Source organism: Pleurodeles waltl, chromosome 7, assembly GCF_031143425.1.
Source record: "Pleurodeles waltl isolate 20211129_DDA chromosome 7, aPleWal1.hap1.20221129, whole genome shotgun sequence".
In the NCBI taxonomy this organism is placed as follows: domain Eukaryota; kingdom Metazoa; phylum Chordata; class Amphibia; order Caudata; family Salamandridae; genus Pleurodeles; species Pleurodeles waltl.
The window spans coordinates 941,453,364-941,473,798 of NC_090446.1; the positions used below are offsets into that span (position 1 = coordinate 941,453,364).

The 20,435-nt window shown below is 43.0% G+C and overlaps 1 protein-coding gene across 3 annotated transcripts in view; it reads right to left on the bottom strand.

Annotated features, from left to right (window-relative positions):
- Window positions 1–20,435, bottom strand: part of EBF1 (EBF transcription factor 1) — a 773,266-nt gene that overhangs the window by 20,934 nt on the left and 731,897 nt on the right. For all 3 annotated transcript variants that reach the window (XM_069199654.1, XM_069199655.1, XM_069199653.1), the window contains exons 12-15: window positions 16,839–16,904; window positions 15,989–16,166; window positions 11,369–11,548; window positions 7,094–7,288 (exon numbers count right to left, since the gene is read on the bottom strand). In XM_069199654.1, the coding sequence (XP_069055755.1) occupies window positions 7,094–7,288; window positions 11,369–11,548; window positions 15,989–16,166; window positions 16,839–16,904 (619 nt within the window). The remainder of the gene's footprint in view (window positions 1–7,093; window positions 7,289–11,368; window positions 11,549–15,988; window positions 16,167–16,838; window positions 16,905–20,435) is intronic.

Below are 20,435 nucleotides of genomic sequence, written 5' to 3' on the forward strand. Positions count from 1 at the left end.
ATAGAGGGAGGCTTGTAAAAGAAAATAAGTTACTTACCTGTAACAGTAGTTCTCCAGTATTGGTATGTTTCATAGATTCACATGCTTCAATCATTCCACGTCATCGAAGTGGGAGCCCCAAGATACCATAGATAGCAGTAGAGAACAAAGTACATAGATATTCATGTTAAAAGCATTCACTTTAGCAGCTTATTGACATCATTTAGAATGAATCAAAGTCCATTCGATTGGGTGACAGCACCTTTTAGAACCCTCACTACAGAGGCTCCAGACCCTCAGATTTTCCAGCACAAGTAAGATAAATACATACATGAGTGCCGTAAAGGGGAGCCTCTATTTTCGCATGTGAATCTATGAAAGATACTACACATGTGTTAGATCTCTGGCCAACCTCTTGAAAAAATATTTTTTCCACAGAGAACACTTATAAGACGCAACATTTCAACCAAATTAGTCCAATTAACAAAATAATATATTCAGGTGAAAAGATCACCGTACTACTGACTGACCCTTTTTAATTACAGTTACAGGTAACTTATTTCCTTCTCCAGTATTGGATCTTTCCTAGATTCACATTCGTGAATCAGACTAGTTAGCATTTGCAAATATAAACATTAACATGTAATAGCGGATGATGGGAAAGTATTGGCTAAAAGCGGCTAACTTTAATAGAATAGATGGCATAGTACCGCTTATCCCACAGCTGCATCACTGTTGTCAGCTGATTCAAGGCAGTAAAGGTGTGCCTATTCGCTCATTTGTTGCCCGGCAGATCTGCTGGATAGGCACACCAGTGAAGACAGCTGTAGTGGTGGAAACAGCTCTAGCAGAATGCATCTCAAAGGCTTTTCTACTTACCTGTTTCAAAACTAGATAGATGCTACAATCCATTTGGCAGTGGTCTATTTTGAAGTTGGGAAACCTCTCCGGGGTGTCCCATAGGCCACAAATAGTTGATCAGACTTGCATAAGTGTTTAGTTCTATAAAAATAAAATGCAATACATCTTTTAACATCTAGCGTGTGTAAAGATTTTTCTGCTGAAGACTGGGGAAAAATTTCTTCAAAACAATAGTTTAATTCATGTGAAAGTCTGACAGAACCTTGGGTATGAACTTAGGGTTTGTTCGAAGAATAATGCTGTTTTCGGGTATTTTGTAAGAATGGTTCAGTGATCGTGAACGCCTGAATTTTGGTCACGCATCCTGCAGACGTCAGTGCTAATAATACCGCTGTCTTCCATGTAATGTACTTAAATTCCAATATATGTACTGGTTCAAAAGGTGATTTCATTAGTTGGTTTAGAACAATATTGAGATGCCAAATAGGTGGAAGATCTATTACATGAGGGCACATCTGAAAAGTCCCTTTGAGGAATTGTTTGATTATCCTAGTTGACCATAAGGAGGGCAACTGACCTGACCTATGGAATCGAGAAATAGAGGCTAAATGTAACTTAAAGAATGAATGGGTTAGACAGGTTAAGGCAGGTGAAGGAGATACGGTAGATGAAGAAATGGGACAAACGCCTTTATCCCAACACTTGAGGCAGAAACGTTTCTATTTAAGTTTGAATGTCTTATTAATGGTTTTGGCTCTGATCTTGGAGAGGATCTCCCCGCAGCCCTCTGGAAGGTCTAACTAAGCGACTACATGGAACTCAGGAGCCAGACTGACAAGTGGTAGTGATGTTGATTTGGGATGAAGTACCCGGCAGTAGTTCATGGTATGTAAAGTCAGTATCAGAGGTAGTTGAAAGTTGCTTGGTCTTTTTTCTGCCACATCGTGGACACTTGTCGAATAAAGAAGGCATTTTGTGGGAAAAAAACATTAATTACAGTCAGAAAAAGACAAACATCAAGAGGGAAAGTCAAAAGACTTCGAGTAAAGCAGTTGTCATCGAAATTTTAAGTGTATTTTCGAAGAAAAGACCTAAATAGGTCGAGCTCAATGCTCCAGGGTCCTGTCAGTGGGAGCCAGAAAAAAGAACTGAGGTAACTGCCTCTATCGGGCATGATCGGATACTGGAGGACTGGCTGCTCTTAAAGGCACAGTCTCCTTTTTCTTCATTATTAATGGCAGCCTATGGGCTACACTGCCCTGCACTCCTTCTTCAGTGTTTTGCAATAAAAAAGGTTTGTGAAGGATTTTTTCTGCAAAATGTGTCATTCATTCAAGCATTTATATGCATGTATCTCAAATTTGTCCCTTTTAAAAACAAACTGGGAGAAGAATTTTGGACACCGTAGCCTTTCCTATCGGCTGCATATGGACATTCTTAAGTGACTTGGCAGGCCTTCCTGAAGTAAGGCGAACATGGACACTTAAGAAGTTGTATTGGAAAAAGTGCTCTGGGGTCCCCGCAAGCGGGTGGAACTATTCAGCGCTTATGACTATATATGGAACTCTCCTACGAGAGAAGTCGACTTAGCTGAATGTGTTTCTGCTGCGACAGAAGGACGAGTTCCATAAGGCAGAACTGTCAGGGCCACTTGAGAGCAAAGAGGATCATCTGAGAGGTTACTCTCTTCAACTTGTTGAGGAGCCGGGAAATCAATGGGATCAGAGGAAAAGCGTACAACCAATTTATCGAAAACGCATTCACCCATGACCCTTGTTGGTGATGCCAACTTGCGTAATATTGGAATTTTCGACGGGTCTTAGATGCAAACAGGTCGATGTTTGCCCCAAAGATGGAATATTCTGTCTAAAGTTTGCTGATCGAGTGCCCACTTGTGGCAACTGGTGGTCATTCTGCTGAGTTGGTCCGCTAATATATTGGTCGCTCCAGGCACGTGTTCTGCCTTCAATATTATCTGGTTATGAATGGCCCACTGCCAAATTTGCTGTGCTTGTTGTGACAGAGCCGATTATCTTGTTCCTCCCTGCTTGTTTATATAATGCATGCTGGTGGTATTTCCGTGTGACCAGCACTGAAGAGCATGCTATCCTGAGAAGGAAGAATGTTAAGGCTAGTGATATGGCTTTTAGTTCTAGAAAGTTGACGTGCATCTCCTTTTCTGTGCTGTTTCACGTCCTGCTGACTGTGAGGAATACCTGGACTCCTTTCTGCCTCAAATGAGCTGCCACTGGAGCCAGACATTTGGTAAAAATATGGGGAGGTGCTTTGAGTCCAAAAAGGAGGACTCTGAACTGGTAGTGGGTGGCAGCAACTTTGAACCGCAGGTATTTTTTGGTGTTTCAGTGAATTGGGATGTGGAAGCATGCCTCCTGGAGATCTAAGAAAGTCACATGATCTCTGTCACAAAGGAGATGTAAAATATTCTGAAGGAAGACTATGCGAAACAACTGTTTCCTTAGGTATTTGTTGAGCTTCTGAAGATCTAAGAAAGGGTGCCATTCTCCTGACTATTTTCTTACCAGGAACAAACAGGAGTATAAACCTGTCCCCCTATGATTATTTGGGACATCTTCTATTGTACCCTTCATGGTGCCTTTTTCGGTGAAACATTAGGGGGTTTTGTGACGAATTGTAGGGTGTGTCCTCAAACCACAACATCCGGGACCCATTTGTCCATAGTTATTTTGGACCATTGTGGAAGGAAATTAGTAATGCGTCCTCCAAGTTGTTGTTTGAGCTTGGGAGAAGTAACCAGCACCCTGAAGTGGTCACTGTTTACTGGTGGAATCTCTGCCTCTTGAAGATGATTTTCCTCTTGTTGGGTATTTGTAAGCTGCTGGGGAAGGCTGACAATATTTTTGTGTACAATGCGGATGCTGTTGCCTGAAAGGTTGACACCCTCTCGAAACGAGGAAGAGCCTTTTCCTCTTGCGCCACGAAAGGGCTGTCTACACATCTGCAAGGTACCCAGAGATTCTGCAGTGTCAGTGTCTGATTTAATGGTTTTGTAGTGCATCATCAACATGCTTGCCTAAAAGCTGCTTGCCATTAAAAGGCATATCCAGCAACTTTCACTGCACTTCGGTCTAAAGGTAGTTGCTTTAATTCGGCCTTGCCTGTGGAGCACTGCGGCTCCTGTTAGTTATCTAAAGCCTGTACAGGAGACATTAATGACACAGTCTGTCATTTTCATAGATGCTTGTTCAGCATCTTTGGGAATTTTCTTAGCCTCCAACTTAGCATCCTCTGGTAAAAGGTCGAGATATGATGCAATGTCCCACCGCATCTGCCTATCTTACGCCCTACTACTGTTAGGTAATTTTCCGCTCTAATTTTAGTGGCTGCCTTGGAGGTAAATCGCGTGCCAATGTTGTTCAGTTTGTGGCCCTCTGAGCTGCTTGTGATATGATGCAACCCGGCTTGGGATGGCCGACTAAACAAGCTGGGGAATCCTTTGGTGCCTTGTATTTTGTGTTGAGTCTGGGCAACACAGCAGCTACCGTTGCTGGATTCTTCATTGTCTTTAGTCCTTCCTTCCATATCATATCCACTATGGGATAGATCTTATAGCTTTCTTTGTTGGTACTTTAAAATCATGAAGAAAGCAATCAGATTGCTTGGTGGCTGTAGGCAGAGGAAACCCTTTTGCTGCTCTTTCCAATATTATGAAAACCACCTATGTCGTCAGGTGATGAGTCCACTGGTGGAGGCACTGTCGGAGACAGTGTCAGGATTAAGTAATCATCTCATTCATTAGGTTGGGAAGTAGAGTCCCTTATTTCTTCTTCTTCTCTATCCTCATCTGAGGAAGGCTAGTCACCCTATTTTAGTTCCGTTAAGGTACTTGCTAGTGTAGGTAGAGGAGTAACTGCCAATTGTAAGGAATGTGGACAGGTAAGGGATGTACCCATTTGCTGAGAAGCGTGGAGTGCAGGTGGAGGCGGAGGTGCAGAAGATGCTGGATCAGGAATTCATTTGTAATAATCCTGAAGCATATATTGTAGGTTATTAACTAAGTCTATTGGCATTTGAACAGATTGCGCCTGTTGATGTGGGACATAGGGTGAATAGGCTTCATAATACTACTGCTGGTCATCTGTGTAAAAGTGACCACCATAATTGGTCATCTTCCTCCTCATCATCCTGACATTTGACTAAAAGTTCTGAAAGGGATATGTGCGACACTAAAGAGTCCTTCATCTTCAGAGTCGTTGTCATCTATTAAATGTGATGGAGGAAAAGGTAGAACAATGCTGGGAGAAGTATGGACTGGCAAGGTTGTCTCTGCAGGTGATTTACTCTTTATTGATAGTGTTAATGCCTTCGTCGTCAACGAGACCATAGTCAACGGTATTTTCAATGTGATCGTCGACAGGTTTCTTGTCGATGGTTCCCTCATGAACGTGTCCCTCGTCGACTGCGCTGTTGTTGATGGTGTCATTGTTGATGGATTTCTCATTGACGATGCTCTCTTCATTGATTGTGTCGGTGTCCACAGTATCTTTGATGGCACTGTCGTCATCAATGTTGTAGGTATGGATGGTCTCATAGATGTCAACGTCTTACAATGTTTAGAGGTAACCTTCTTTATCGACGTTGTCCTTGAGAATATTTTGGGTGTTGTGATTGTAAAAGAAGCCAAAGGCAACAATAAAATGAGCATGGGAGACATTGTTGTAGACAATGTTGTGGGACCTTTTTGGTGCCTTTTTTGGTGACTCAATAAGCACACTCTCTATCCCTTTTATGGGATTTTTGCACCTTGGAAGAGTCATCACTGTCCTCATCGGAATAGGGATTTTCTTTAGCCTTGAGTCTCTGTATCCAAAGTAGTAATCTCCCCTCTCTGTCTTTAGGGTTTTATGGGAAAAAGTGTGGCATTCCTTGCAGTTCTTTGTTATATGTTCTGGATGGAGGCAAACATACACTCATTGTGCGGATCATCTGAGTGTACCCTCCTTTTGCCACATGTCCCTCATGGCCTGAAGAGTCCTTTTTTTGGTATTCCAGACATTGTAGAACAGAGAATATATGCAATCGTAGAAATAAAGCTAGGTCTGAATAGAAGTCTTCTGTAAATTAAAGAAAAGTGTGGAAAAACTGAGCGGTGCTGAGGGAGACTCCCATCATATGGCGTGTGGTAGAAAACCTGAGGAGCTGGACCCTCTATAGTGAGGGTTCTAAAGGGTGATGTCACCTGATTGGCTGGACTTTGGTTCATACTAAATTATGCTAATAAGTTGTTAAAGTGAATGCTTTTCACATTGATTTCTATGTACGTTTTTTCTCTATTGCTATCTATGGTACCGTGGGGCTCCCACTTTGACTACTGGGAATGATTCAACCATGTGAATCAATGTAAGATCCAATACTGGAGACATTTGACTTTCATTAGGTTTTGGGACTATACCTTGAGGTTTTTCTCTCATCAAATCCAATTTCAAATAAAGGGCATTCCTAACCGATTTTTCCCCCTTTCTAGAATTGAAAAGTCATATGAAGCTGTAAGACTCCTAACTACTCTTTTTTTTATTCCTCTTATGAGGATTTATAATAAACTTCAAGATGACAAGGGTTTTCTTAGTTTATATCTGTCTAGAGAGAAAGGGAGCAGCGTGCATATGCTTTCTTTCTTCACTGTACAAGGCATTGAGACTACCTCTGTTAAAAAGCATAAAGAAAATTATGCATGGGGGCACCTGAAGGACAAACATTATTGTAGACAGTGTTAAATAGAGCCAGAACACTGAAGAGAATGCTCTTGCACCAGCATGCATTAAAAGGTCCTACTAAAATGGTAGACAGGGAGGATTACAATGCTTTCAGGGCAAGGAAATGCGTGCGTGAAAAGAAGTTCAACTGGGAACAAAAAGGCTGTAATACAGGGATTAACCAGAAGTGAAACGTCATTTTTATCTTATTTACTAAGAATTTCCTGCCTGACACTGTTGACTATCAAAACAAGCATGTGCATCCGTAAAACAACAATTTCTGATGAATTACAGATTTCATTCCCTGTGAGTGTAGTAGCATTGGAGAGTGCCTCAATAATTCATTGTATGTCGGTTCTGCATCTCTAGACAGTGGCTTGGTATGTCGTGCAGCTATTTGACACTCTGGAAAGTGGCTTGATGTGTCATTTGTGTCTGTGTTAGGAAACAGAAGAGTAATTGTGTGCTCAGTGTTGAGTCAGTTGTAACTGAGTTTATCTGTCCTTCTCTAGGCCACTTACCATGGAGGCTGTTGCTGTTTGTGCTGCTGCAGGTTGGAGGTGGAGAGGTTTGAGGTCTGACGACAGGTGCAAATGCGCTTTTCTGTTTAACTGCAGAGACCATGTTAGCAGGAGAAAAGGAGAAGATCCCAGAGGAGCTGCTGCAGTTAGATGGCAGACTTGTTGATGAGGCCATGGTGGGGCTTGATGGCACAACTAAGGAATGACAGCAAAATGTCGCTTGTTAAGTAGAATAATGGTAAACTTCAGAAGCAAGAAGACTGCCAAAAGACACATCATATAACCAGACAGATTGCTGGAAGAAACAAAGTGCAAATTTCAATTGCTGGGAGTGCCAACATTCAAACAAGGACAAAACTGAACAACATACGGAATGCAGAGATAGGGGGATGGCTGCTCCTTATATATGATTCCCCAAAGACAGAATGTTCAAAACAGTGCTAAAACCACTAGAGTTCTGTGAAAAGAGGCAGATGTCACAGGCGTCCTTTGAAAGATCTTTCACTTTGCACAATAAATGGAGTTTTAGAGGCAGGCTCGTTATGGAAGTTCGCTAATTGGTTGAGGGTGGCTTCTATACTTCATGTTTTTACAAGTTATGATGTGGATGCAAACTTCGAATGTAGGTATTGAAGACTGTCTACTCTTTTTATATGCACCCTCAGGTAGGTTCAATGTGGAGACTGGGAGTATCTCATGTTCAATGCAGACACTGGAGGTCTACCTCTCACTGTTGATTCTTGCCCACTGTGGTACAATGTAGATATTGAGGAAAACTGTTGTCTGTTGAGTTTACTTATTAAGCATTCTCTGCAAATGCTGCCAGAGAGACCAGGAATGCAGAGATGTAGGCATAAGTGATCCTCGTGGATGCCGCTCCAGAGAGGTACAAGGTAGAGTTCTTGGAATACCTGCTATCCGTGGATGTTCTCTCGAGGGTAACAATATGAATGGTGTCTGAACGCTGCCTGGGACTTTCGTTTGCCAGCAGAGAAATCAAGAACAAAATTCAACTGCTGCCTTCTAGCAATTACTTTATTGATTGCGTTAGAGCTGTCTGAATCATGCCGTTTCCCAGCCAGAGCTGACTGGCTGCATTTCAGAAGAGTATGAGCTACTAAAAATCGTCCAATTCAATCAAACTTCAAAGAGAGTAGAAGCCCCGAGATCCTAAAACCCAGATCTCTATTATTTCCTGTAATCTCGGATATTCAAATGGAGTGGAGGACCCGCCATAAAAAGTGTGCACGCCACTTTTACAGTGCATACGCTGCACTAGCTCTGGAACTCACAGTGTGCATACCAGGGAAGCTTTTGTACTTACATTGTGCACACCGTGCTCGTCCACTCATGAATAGTGTACACACCATACAGGCTCTGACAGTCACACTGTGTACTTCACAGCTGTTTTGACGCTACTAGTATCTTCTGCAGACTATTCAATGTGCACACCGCATAAGCTTTCATACTCGCAGTGTGCACATCACACTAACCCTGACACCGCGTGCACACCATACAAGCTTTCATATTTGCAGTGTGTGCATCACCCAGGTCTGACACTTACATTGTACGAATTACAAATGCTCTGACACATTGTGTGTACCACACCTGTCAATAATAATAATAGAGGAAAACGTCTCTCAGGATTGTGCAGAAACGTGCTCCTGCCTGCACAAAAACATTCCTGCATGCAACACAGGCACCCTTGCACTATGATGCAAGGGTGCCTGCGTTGGCGCTAGGCGGCCTTAAAGGCACCAGGACAGGGGAAAAGACAGCAATGTCCGGTATTATTTTAAACATCACGCATCCCTGCCCTTTCCCTGTGACGCAGGGCAGCGCAGTAAGGTGATAGGCTGCACTGCCCTGCGCCACACTGCCCATACATATGGGCCTCAGTATATACCCCAGACTGGCTAATAATAGCATGTGCATCACCCCAGCCATAACGCTAAAAGAGTGCACAAAACACAGTGAAAGCACCACCATATGGTACGCCACACCCGCTCTCAGACTAAATGCACACAGCACACAAGCTTTGACATGAACAGCGAAACACCTCATCACCCCTGATGACGCAGAAACGAAGGTTTTACATTTATTAGCGCATAAACGTAGTGCCGCGATAATCAAGTGTGACTTTAACCAAACTAATAAAGATTGTACGGGGACAAATGTGCCCTCAGAGTAGTTCGCCAACATTTATTAGCGTGCTTTATATAACGTGATGTATTAGAATTGTACTAATCTGACATAACCGTAAACGTGTGCCATGATTTGCTTGTTTGAAATGTTCTAACTTAGCATAACTTTAGTGGAGGCTTCGGCCTAGTTGCCTTGTCTCACGGTTTAGATGCTCGTGTTTTTCTAATGTGCTAATAAAACGTGTATTCTTGCTTGAAGCTGTACTTTTCCAGTGAGATCGGTTAAAAGATTTCGTGCCAGCCTGGCATCTTCTTCTTTGCTCCAAGGTCAATCTGCAGGTGCAGACAATGGAAGCTCTGAAAGTGAGTTAATTGGTAAAATATGTTGCAACTTACGTTCCCGACTCCAAGGATAATGTATGCCTAGGTAGAAGCTTGTGAATTGTTGTTTTTGATTGGACAATTTGAAGCCAACCTATGAACCCTCCAATGGAAGACCCTACTGGATTTGAACTGTTGTTTATTTAAACCTGGTGCACAAGAAGAGAGCAGAGCCATTACCCATTGCACCCATTGAGGACATTAGACATTGCCCATTGCAGCCATTATGGCCCATCTTGCCGACCTCGTCATTTTGCCATCTTCTACGATGCCAATTGATGTTCGACGCCATTTTGAATGAGACTTTGATGCTTTCTCTAATCGAGAGAAAGAGACTTTAAGTAATTCTCGCCCTAGAGACTTTAACTTCGATTTGCCCCTTTGCATAAAGTAGTAGTTTTGTCCTTTTATCTTGCCGCTGTGAGGCAATTGCCCCGTCCACCCTGCCCCTTTGCCCCCGTCCCATGCTGATCGAAACCGGTACCTGTGAGACGAAGACTTCCTTGAATGCTGATTGAATTTGGTAAATATGAAAGGAAAATGTACAATTGCATTGTGTTTCTTTTTAGGTAACCAACTGCAGATTTTTGATAAGAGCCCTAGTTAGGAGTTTTCCAAATCAATGTTGCTAAATTGTTTTTGCATGAAATCCCACATGCAGATGCTAATTTGAGGTTAGATGAGGATTCATTTGTCGCACAATGCAATTTGAGACCTTGTTATGCTGACTAATGTATGCAATTAGCTCATTACAGATTATAGTTTTAGTGGTTTGCGTTGCTATTATCGAATGCATTGTTATTCAAATGCTGCATAGATTGCATCTTTTCCGCCGTTATGGACAGCTATTAATGTTCATTTACATATATCATTTGGTGTTGAGACACATTTATATCGTGCTAGCTTTGTTAATATAGGGAAATAAATTCATTAACATTGAATAAACTGGTGTGGTTATTCATGGCCGGAAGGTCATGGTTCGCCGAAATGTTTTCTGGATTAATTGTGAAGTGTTATGTTGATCAGGGCATTGCTTATGTTCGTTATTGATTATTGATTTGATTAAATTGACTAATCTCGGGTGAAGAGAGCCCCACTTGGTCAAAAGATTCATCGACCCAAGAGCGTCCAAATACAGGTAATTTATTAGGACGGAACGCTCTATCACCCCTTACAATGAATGTTCTGTGAGAACACCACACAAACCCTCACACGGAAGGAGAGCATACCACAGGACCCCTAACACTAACAGTGTCCACTCACCACAAAAATCTCCACATTTCCCCTTTACGCACCCAGCAGCCTTGACATTAAAAGTATCAGTGCACAGCAAGCCTGGCATTATTAGTATGGAAACCCCATAAACCATGAGGCTCAAGTTGTGTGCACCACATCAGCTGTGAGACAATCAAATTGACTACACACAAGCCGTACATCTAGCCCATACACTCACCGTGTGCACATTATGGAGGCCTTCGCCTTCACAATTTACACACAATGGTAGTTCTGCCACTGACAATGACACACCTCATCGGCCCTGACAGCCACAGCACAGCGGGCACGCCACACCAGCCCTGACAGAAATAATGTCCAGACCTCACCACCCATTAGACTGGTAATGTTTCAACACTTTTCTGACAATTATGCATCTCATTTTGGCATTTGCTGGTTTAGTATTATGAAAATAAATGTTCCCCTTTTCCTAAAGGAGAATCCACGTATCAGGAGCGAAGAATAGCATGAGACTTACTGGCGTATGGGGAATTGGCCGCAGATCCATTCAAGAAGGTGGGCGAGGCTCCTAAATTAGACATCCCCGCGTTTCCGTAGCCATTCATGCTGGTGGTGACGGAGCTGTAACTGCTCTGTTGCGGAGTGGTGCTTGGCACATAACCGTGGGGAGACACGCTGCTTGTGTTACGAGTATAACCTATAAAAATGACAGATGGAGTAGCTATGTGAAAGCGTTGCTGGCAAAGTATTCATCTCGTTATCACAGTCTCCTAAGTAAATTGAAACATAAATAAGACGTCTAACAAAACATCTAGGCCTCAGCAATTCTTCTAAAGATATTACTTGTAATGAGGTAGTGCTGCTCTCCAGAACTAGAAGAATGGTTCAAAGCAGGGTGACGCACTCTTTTAGCCATTTTTCGAATACTTCTACTAAACACAGTCAACCAAGCTGTCAATACTTATCTTGATTCATACCCGAAAGAGAACACTGGAAACACTGAGATAGTTTCAAACAGTTGGCCGTGAAATATCCATGACTGAAACACTAGTTCAGATTTGATAACTGTGAGGAGGCTGAAGAGACATTAGTATATTTTTGTAAGTCAAACTCTGGAGCCCTCACAAAAATCTGACCTGCTGTGTTGTCTACAATGAGGGATCCAAGGCCATTTTAAACTCAATCGTGTTTATTAGAGGTGGAATCAGGATGTTAGCCATGCAAAGTCTTAAGCCTTGAAGCATCGGAAATCTTTCGATATTGTAATTTTGTATTTATCCTAGAGAGTGAGTGAACATCCTAACCAAAAGAAAATCCATGACATTGAGGTTTCTGAAAATTGCCCTGAGTACAGGAACATTATAGAGGCAATGAGGTTTTATAGTGAGCTCTAGAAACACTTGTGCCTGAAAAAAACTTTCTGCAGAACTGGGCTCAAGAGTGAATATAGAACTTCTTCAGACAAGCATATAGTTTTAAGGCTAGTCACATCTGTTTCAAGATGATTTTGCAAATACTGTGCCGATAATTTACCAAAGTAAGACCTTGAACTGTAACTACATCATTACACAAATTGAAGGAAGCTGCAATACATTTCAGAAGTCCACAAACACACCAGCATCGATTGTGTGAATATCCAGTTCTAATTTTTACTGTTCACTATCAATCAATCAAACATTTGTAAAGCACGCTACTCACCCGATAGAGTCTCAAGGCGCTGAAAAGGGGAGTGGGAAGGATCTGCTACTGCTTGAATAACCAGGTCTTGAAGCGTTTCCTGAAGGTCAGGAGGTCCTGGGTCTGTCATAGGGGGACAGGGAGGGTGTTCCAGATCTTGGTGGCGAGGTGGGAAAAGGATCTTCCGCCAGCTGTAGTTTGATGGATACGAGGGATAGCGGCGAGGGCAAGCTTGGCAGAGCGGAGCTGGCAGGTGGGAGCGTGGAAGGTGAGTCGCTCGTTGAGGTAGGCAGGGCCCGTGTTGTGAAGAGCTTTGTGGGCGTGGCTGAGGAGTTTGAAGGTGATCCTCTTGGTTACTGGAAGCCAGTGTAGGTCTCTGAGGTGGGCTGAGATGTTGTTGCGGTTGGGATGTTGAGCATTAGGCGTGCAGAGGTGTTCTGTATACGTTGTAGTTTCTTCTGGAGCTTGGCTGTGGTTCCTGCGTAGAGTGCGTTGCCGAAGTCCACTTTGCTGCTGACGAGGGCGTGGGTGACTGTCCTTCTTGTTTCGAAGTGGGGAGCCATCTGAAGATCTTGCGAAGAATGCGGAGGGTGTTGAAGCAGGAAGATGAAATGACGTTGACTTGATGGGTCATGGTGAGTGATGAGTCTAGGATGAAGTCTAGATTGCCTGCGTGGGTGGTGGGTGTAGGTGCGGTTCCTAGGGTGGCTGGCCACCAGGAGTCGTCCCATGCAGAGCGGTTGGAGGATGAGGATATCTGTCTTGTCCGAGTTAAGTTTGAGGCGGCTCTTCTCCATCCAGTTGGCGATGGCATGTAGTCCGTCGTGGAGGTTGGTTTTGGCAGTGGTGGGGTCCTTGGTGAGTGAGAGGATCAGCTGGGTGTCATCAGCGTAGGAGACGATGTTGAGGTTGTGGGATCAGACGATGTTGGCGAGCGGTGCCATGTAGATGTTAAAAAGAGTTTGGCTGAGGGAAGACCCTTGGGGAACGCCGCAGATGGTCTTGGTGGCTTCTGACAGGAAGGGAGGGAGGCGGACTCTCTGAGTTCTGCTGGAGAGGAAGGATGTGGCCTTGTGGCAGATCCCAGTCGTAGAGGCGAGTGCATAGGGTGTGGTGGCAGACGGTGTCAAAGGCAGCCGAGAGGTCCAGGAGGATGAGGGCTGCGGTTTCACCTTTGTCGAGCATGGTCCTGATGTCGTCGGTTGCGGCGATGAGGTGGTCTCGGTGATGTGGCTCCTCCGGAATCCGGATTGGGAGATGTCCAGCGTGTTGTTGTCCTCTAGGAAGCGGGTCAATTGGCCGTTGACAATCTTCTCAATAACCTTTGCCGGGAAGGGAAGGAGGGAGATGGGTCGGTAATTCTTGAGGTTTTCGGGGTCAGCTTTGGTTTTCTTTAGCAGGGCGTTGACTTCGGCATGCTTCCAGCTCCCCGGAAAGGTGGCAGTCTCGAAGGAGCTGTTGATATCATGCGGAGTTGGGGGCGATGATGGGGCTCGCTTTGTTGAAGACAAGGTGGGGGCAGGGGTCGGAGGGAGATCCGAAGTGGATGGTGCTCATGGTTTTTGCGGTGTCATCATTGTTGATGTGGGTCCAGGAGAGCAGGAGGTTGGCGTGGCTTGGTGCGTTGGGGTTGATGGTGGTCGTGGGGGGTGAGGAGTTGAAGCTGTCATGGATTTCCGCGATCTTGCGATGGAAGAAGGTGGCAAGGGAGTCGCAGAGGTCTTGCGATGGAGGCGAGTCGATGGAGCATGACCTGGGGTTGGTGAGTTCTTTGACGATGCTGAAGAGCTCTTTGCTGTCATAGGCATTGTTGTCGATGTGATCTTTGTAGAAGGATCTTTTGGTGGTCCGGATGAGCTGGTGGTGCTTGCGGGTGGCTGTCTTGAGGGCTGTGCGGTTGCTCTCTGTTGGTTTGTGGCACCACTTCTTCTCGATTTTCCAGCATTCCCACTTGGAGGTCTGAAGGTCAGCGGTGAACCAGATGCCCTTGGTGCTGGTGCGGTTGTTAGAGGGTTTCCTGAGCGGGGCGAGGGTGTTGGCGCAGTCGTCTAACCAGTGTCTGAGGTTGAGGGCGGCTGTGTTGGGGTCGGTGGTGCTGGGTTGCAGGGCCCAGGTGAGGATGGAGATCAGTTGGTCTTCCGAGATCTTGTTCCAGCTGCGGCGGGGGATCTGTTGTGGGTGGTGGTGAGTGGCGGGTTTCTGGAAGGTGAAGTGGACACAGCGGTGGTCGGTCCAGTGGAGTTCGGTGGCATGGCTGAAGGTGACGTGGCTGCTGGTGGAGAAGACGGGGTCGAGTGTGTGGCCGGTGGAGTGGGTGGGCATTGTGACCAGTTGTTTGAGACCGAGGTTGGCGATCAGAGCAGTGGAGTTGCTGTCCTTGGCGTTCTCGAGGTGAAAATTCAAGTCGCCGAGGAGAATGTAGTCTGTGGAGGTCAAGGGCCTGGGTGCTGATCATGTCAGCAATGGAGTCGCTGAACTGAGGTCGGGGCCTGGGGGCCTGTAGACAAGGGTTCCTCTGAGGGTGGTGTTGGCATTGATGTGGATCTTGAAGTGTAAGTGTTCGGCGGCATCGAGGGTGTCTACATACTCTATAGTTTTACCGATAAATGGACAGGAGGCAGAAAGACATAAACTGATTTTCCTACGGGTACACTATTTAGGTAAGTAAGGAAGCCTGATTTAAAAGTCAGGTTTCCTGGTCACAAGTTATATAAAGTTTGTTGGTAGGTTACACCTGTTTAAAGACTAACCGTAGCCAATAAATATCTTTCAAGAAGCAATGCCTCACATCTATCAATTAGTCTAAAGCCACAACCAAAACCTTTGTTTATGGAGCATATGAATCAGCCCAAGATAACAATAGGCATTATTATCTTCCACTACTTGTTGGATTTTCTAAATCTGAGCATCATACACAACTTGGGGGCATATTTAAGAGCCCCTAGCACCACCTTAACGCTGCCATAACGTCAATTTTTTATGCTGAGGCGGCACTAAAGTGGCTTTTCTGCTGTACAGTATTTCCAAAGTGATGCAGTGAATGCATTGTGCCACTTTGTAACACTTTGTGCCACATTATGCCTGCGCCAGGCATAATGTATGCAAGGGGGGTGTTACGGGTGCTAGGAGGTCCATAAAAATGGCACAGTGAAATTTAAAAGATTTTACAGCACCATTTTTGGCATCATTTTTAAAACCTGCTCAGAGCAAGAGTTAAAATGACGATCCCATAGTAACCTATGGGCCTCCTTGCACTTTGCTGCACTAGCGTCAACATTCTTGACGAATCATAGCTGATGAGCCACTTTTTCTTAAATATGGGCATTGAAAGAGTGTGCTTTGCCTCTAGGTACCACAGGGTCTGTGATAGGACTCTGTGGAGATACAGCTGATATTGTTATAAAGGGGGTAATGTTGTGGCATCACTATCAATAGCACCATGCATTCGTTTTCTACTCACCTTGGTTTGTGACTTGCGATGATTCAGACACGTTAATGGCGAGCTGACCTCCAAATGAGCTGGCGCTCATCATGCCAGCATGGACAGAGGAGTTTCCGAGCCCTGGCAGTTGGCTGTGGTTACGTGGGACACTGTAGAGTGCCTCAGCAATGTCTGCTGCCCTTTTCAAGATGATCTCCTGCAGAATAATCATACGCCATTTACTTTACTGACAAACGTACAGGTACACTATAGCCAAAATAACTTGCAAACACCCATAAAAGAGCAAATATATTCTTAAGATTGAGTTCAAGACAGTTTTGTATTACCACAAGGCATTTGACCTACCAAAACGGTTTACAAGGAAGAAATCAAAGGTAAGTATTTTAAGACAAAATAAGAGAAAAAATAATGAATCTATTAAACTATTATTTCAACTGAAACATTCTCTAACACCAGAAGATTTTCCTTTTAACATTCTTCATCTCTCTTATCTCATCTCACCGACTGTAAAATTTCCCATCTTACTCTTAGAAAGATTCTCATTTTCACATGTTTAACTTTCCCTATCTTACCCTCTGGAACATTCCCTGTTTTACCCATTGCAATGTCCCGCATAGTTTCAGTAAATAGATTTTGCCTTGCAGGGCACTAGAACCACACAAAGTCTTATAGAGGACGTCTTGAAACAGTGGCAGGATGGCTCAGTGAGTTTAATGCTTTTCTTGTGACACATGTGGTGGACACAAGTTCGAACGCCTAAAAGATAACTTAGTCTACTACCCTTCCGAAGGTTAGTAAGTACCATCAAACTAGGCATCATAGCTACAACTCTTATAAAAGTCATAAAGCACTATTTAAAAACAAGTACCTGGTTATTATGCGGCATCCCATACAGTGCTTCTACCAGATCAGCTGCTCTTTTTAAGATGACTTCCTGTTGAGAGGAAACATCACGTATTAGTGTAAAACACTACTGCTTTGAAACAATCTCACTGAGGCATTTAGCCCTCGTAAAACCACTAAATATATCCAATAATACAGAAATATCAAGAACTAGCGTCACTCCCCAGTGAGCTTTTGTGTACGATATACAGTTACGCATATAAAAATAATGCAGGTAAAGTGTGTTGGCATTCACTCTGCGTACGCTATTTTCCCATGTCCCTTTCTTGTGCTCACAATCACCAACAGCTGGGATATGTACTAGCTCAGAACCACAAGAGAGTCGAACTTGCACTCAGTTCTAGAAGTACTGAGTGTTTGAAGCATATCTGGCCTGTATGATGTTCCTTTACCAGTGGTAATACAGGTTTTTATGTGTGTATTTTATTCACCCACTTACTCTGGCCTGCTACCAGCTATTACCATCACTGTGGATCACATTTAGTTGTTCTATGATTTGTTTGTGTGTTCCATACTCAGTGGGTCACCTCTCAATTACAAAGTGCAGTTTTGCATCACCCTAATTTCCATTACATGTACGTTATATATTTATACAGTGCTAAAAGAACCATTTATGTATGTGAGCCGGTCTGTCTAATCTGTGCGGCATGTGGCTAACACTCATAGGAGATCTTTGATAAACCCCTAGTATAATCTGTACAGTTTTATTGAGTGCCTCGTTGTATGGTTATGCATGTGAGAACATCATTAAAAATGTTCTAGTTTCTTTCAGATCATGTAAACAAAACTTGAGGGTATCAGGACATCAAAGTTATGGAGAGTCTTTTAATATTGTAAGGTGGTATTCATTAAAACAAAGGAAGAAGCAACCTTTAGTTCACTGAAAGTCAGTCAAAGTATCCACCGGAAGGCAGAGGTGGGCAAGGCACCAAATTATTAGGGAGAGCTGGACCAGATGTGACCTTAGGGTGTCCCTGCTTGCTCCTAACAGCCATAGCATTAGCTGGGCCTTCAAAATATTTCGCATATAAACCATGCAATATAGGTCATGTAACAATATGATAAATACTCTTCTTACATTTGTAAGTTTTTCACTTTATAGTTTGTATTGCAGTATTGAGTGATATTTAATAGAAGTGGTAGTTTCTAATCATTGACGGCAATGCCATTAGAGAAACAAAAGACAAGTAAACCACTTATCATGTACCGCACTACAGAAGGCTTATATTGTCATTACAGATGGATCAACATAATCGTCTATTGCAGTGTTTCCCAAACTGTGGGGTGACCACTGGCAGGTCAAGAGACGATTTTTGGTGGGATTTGTGGTGGGTGGTGAAAGTCCAAGTAATAAATAAAGATGCCCTTAGATTCTGTATTTATGTTGTCACATTTGCTGTGCTTCAAAGACAGAGGTCCAATGTCACGCTAGATCTTCTGACAAACTGCTGTATTTTTTAACATAGGGATTGGTGTTTAAAAATTCCTCTCACTTTTGCAGTCATGGAGAGAAAAGTAAGGTGAATTATGTCAGAGTCAATAGACTTGCTGAATGTGCTCAACTGTAATGCTCTTAGAAGCTTTGATTTTTTTTTTAAACTGCTTTTAGGATTAAAAAGGACAGTGTCTAGTAAACATTGTAGGAAATATTTTAAATGTTAACAGCTCTGATTATTTTCATAAAAAATTAACCTGGTGTCAATGCCAGTGTGTACAGTGCAATGGTAAAACAAGGTCGCCAAACCTTCTTACAGTTCCTAAATAGGTCGGTGTATGCATATGTTTATATGTTTAGTAAAAAGGGTGGGCAGAGGGATTAGGACGATGTTTTAATAAAGAGAAACACAAAAATAAACATCACTGAGGGAAGTTGCGCAGCCACTATAAATGGCCATTCGCTTCTCCAGGATGCTGCTGTCTTTACAAAATACACCCAGACCCTAAAGTTATTCTGTCCATCATGTTTGCTTTATACATGTTCAGAGTGACTTTATTAAAACCTCAGGAGATTTCTTGATGTACATCTAACTTGAAGAACTATGTAGTTACTCTAATCATCTCTAAAGCCGTATCTAAACAAATAAACCTAATATAAAAATATTTGGAGTTACAGATTTACTTATAAAGCTTTGTGGTTATCTACGTTTCCTTTATCCGTGTATAAATGTCATTAAATCACTGGATAGACGTTTAACTTTTTTCTCCCATTTTTCTTGACCAGAATTTTGTATTTCTCATGATATATATGTCTGACTTCTGCATTTCTGGAATAATATCCAATTGCATAGAACGCTCGGTTCATTCTAGCTACAGCACTCATAAAGGGCACATCTCACTCAAATTTCAAACGTACTTATTTGGCACTCCTCGGTCTATGGTGTATCACAAACTGAATAAGAAAAACTGAAAATTAGGAAACATTATGGTATTTGTAGTAGTTCTTCACTGTTTGGAGGTAAAGAGGCGTAGAATACAATAACACCCTTAAAACCCTTTTCATACAGGAGGCCGTAGAGAGAGCTTCAATGTTTAGTGGGGGAAATGAGGGATCAACAGATGGGGAGTGGTCATTTTAATGTGCTGTTTGGCTATCAATAATTTGATCTTATACCTGCTGACTGTGAGGGAGTAGGTGGGCGTTCTGGCAAGGGTGAAAACTAAGCATACATCAGAGATTCAAGCAATTACTTTTTAATTTTGTTCCATGCTTTATGGTTTATGAATGAGCACAATGTTCTTGGCTTTTATTCAGCAATGTGTAATCTCCTTATCCATTTCAGATCACAGTACTGGGCTACTGATAGCCTGACATTTAGTCAAGCTAAAGTTTTAGCACACAGAGCATCTCAGGATTATTGAGAGTTGGACACATTAACGATAATAATGTTGCATGTTTTTTATTTGGGTCAAAATATTCTTGTCAATTTCAGATTTAATTTGTCTATGAGCACACAATCTTACTGGTGCTGGTGCTTGGGCTGTGCTGGAATGCAGGTGTGGGTACTCTTACTCACTTGTTATGAGCCAGTGCTTTTTTAGGTTGGACTGTGTTGACTGGGAAGCTGAGTAAGTTGTGTTGGCTCTGGGTTTAATGAAGATTTTATCTTGTTGCTATTTGCATGTCAAACCTTTTGGTAGTGCATTTGAATATGACATTGAGGAGGACCTGCCAACTCACACTGTGGCACACAATATTGGCTTACTTCGCACTGTCTCCGTGTGAAGAGCTGATATGTTAATTTGTTTGTTAATTTTATTTGTAATGCACACAAATCACCCTGGATGGGGTATCTCGCCGCAGTGCAGCTCATAAACCAATAATCATACTGTGTTAAGCAAAAAATACAAAGCTTTTCAAAGTTGTCTGAATTTGTGGTGGTTCATGAGTTGATGTAAATGAAGTGAGGGCTTTTTCCAAAGCAGAAGGGCAAGGTAAGAAAAAGTATCTACCTCCTGAATGGGACTTAATGATCAATGGTTTATTGCTGGATTTTAAAGATCTGCTTGGGCAATAATGGACAAGCTTTGCAGCAAGGTAAGTCAGGCCTTTTCCATGCAAGGA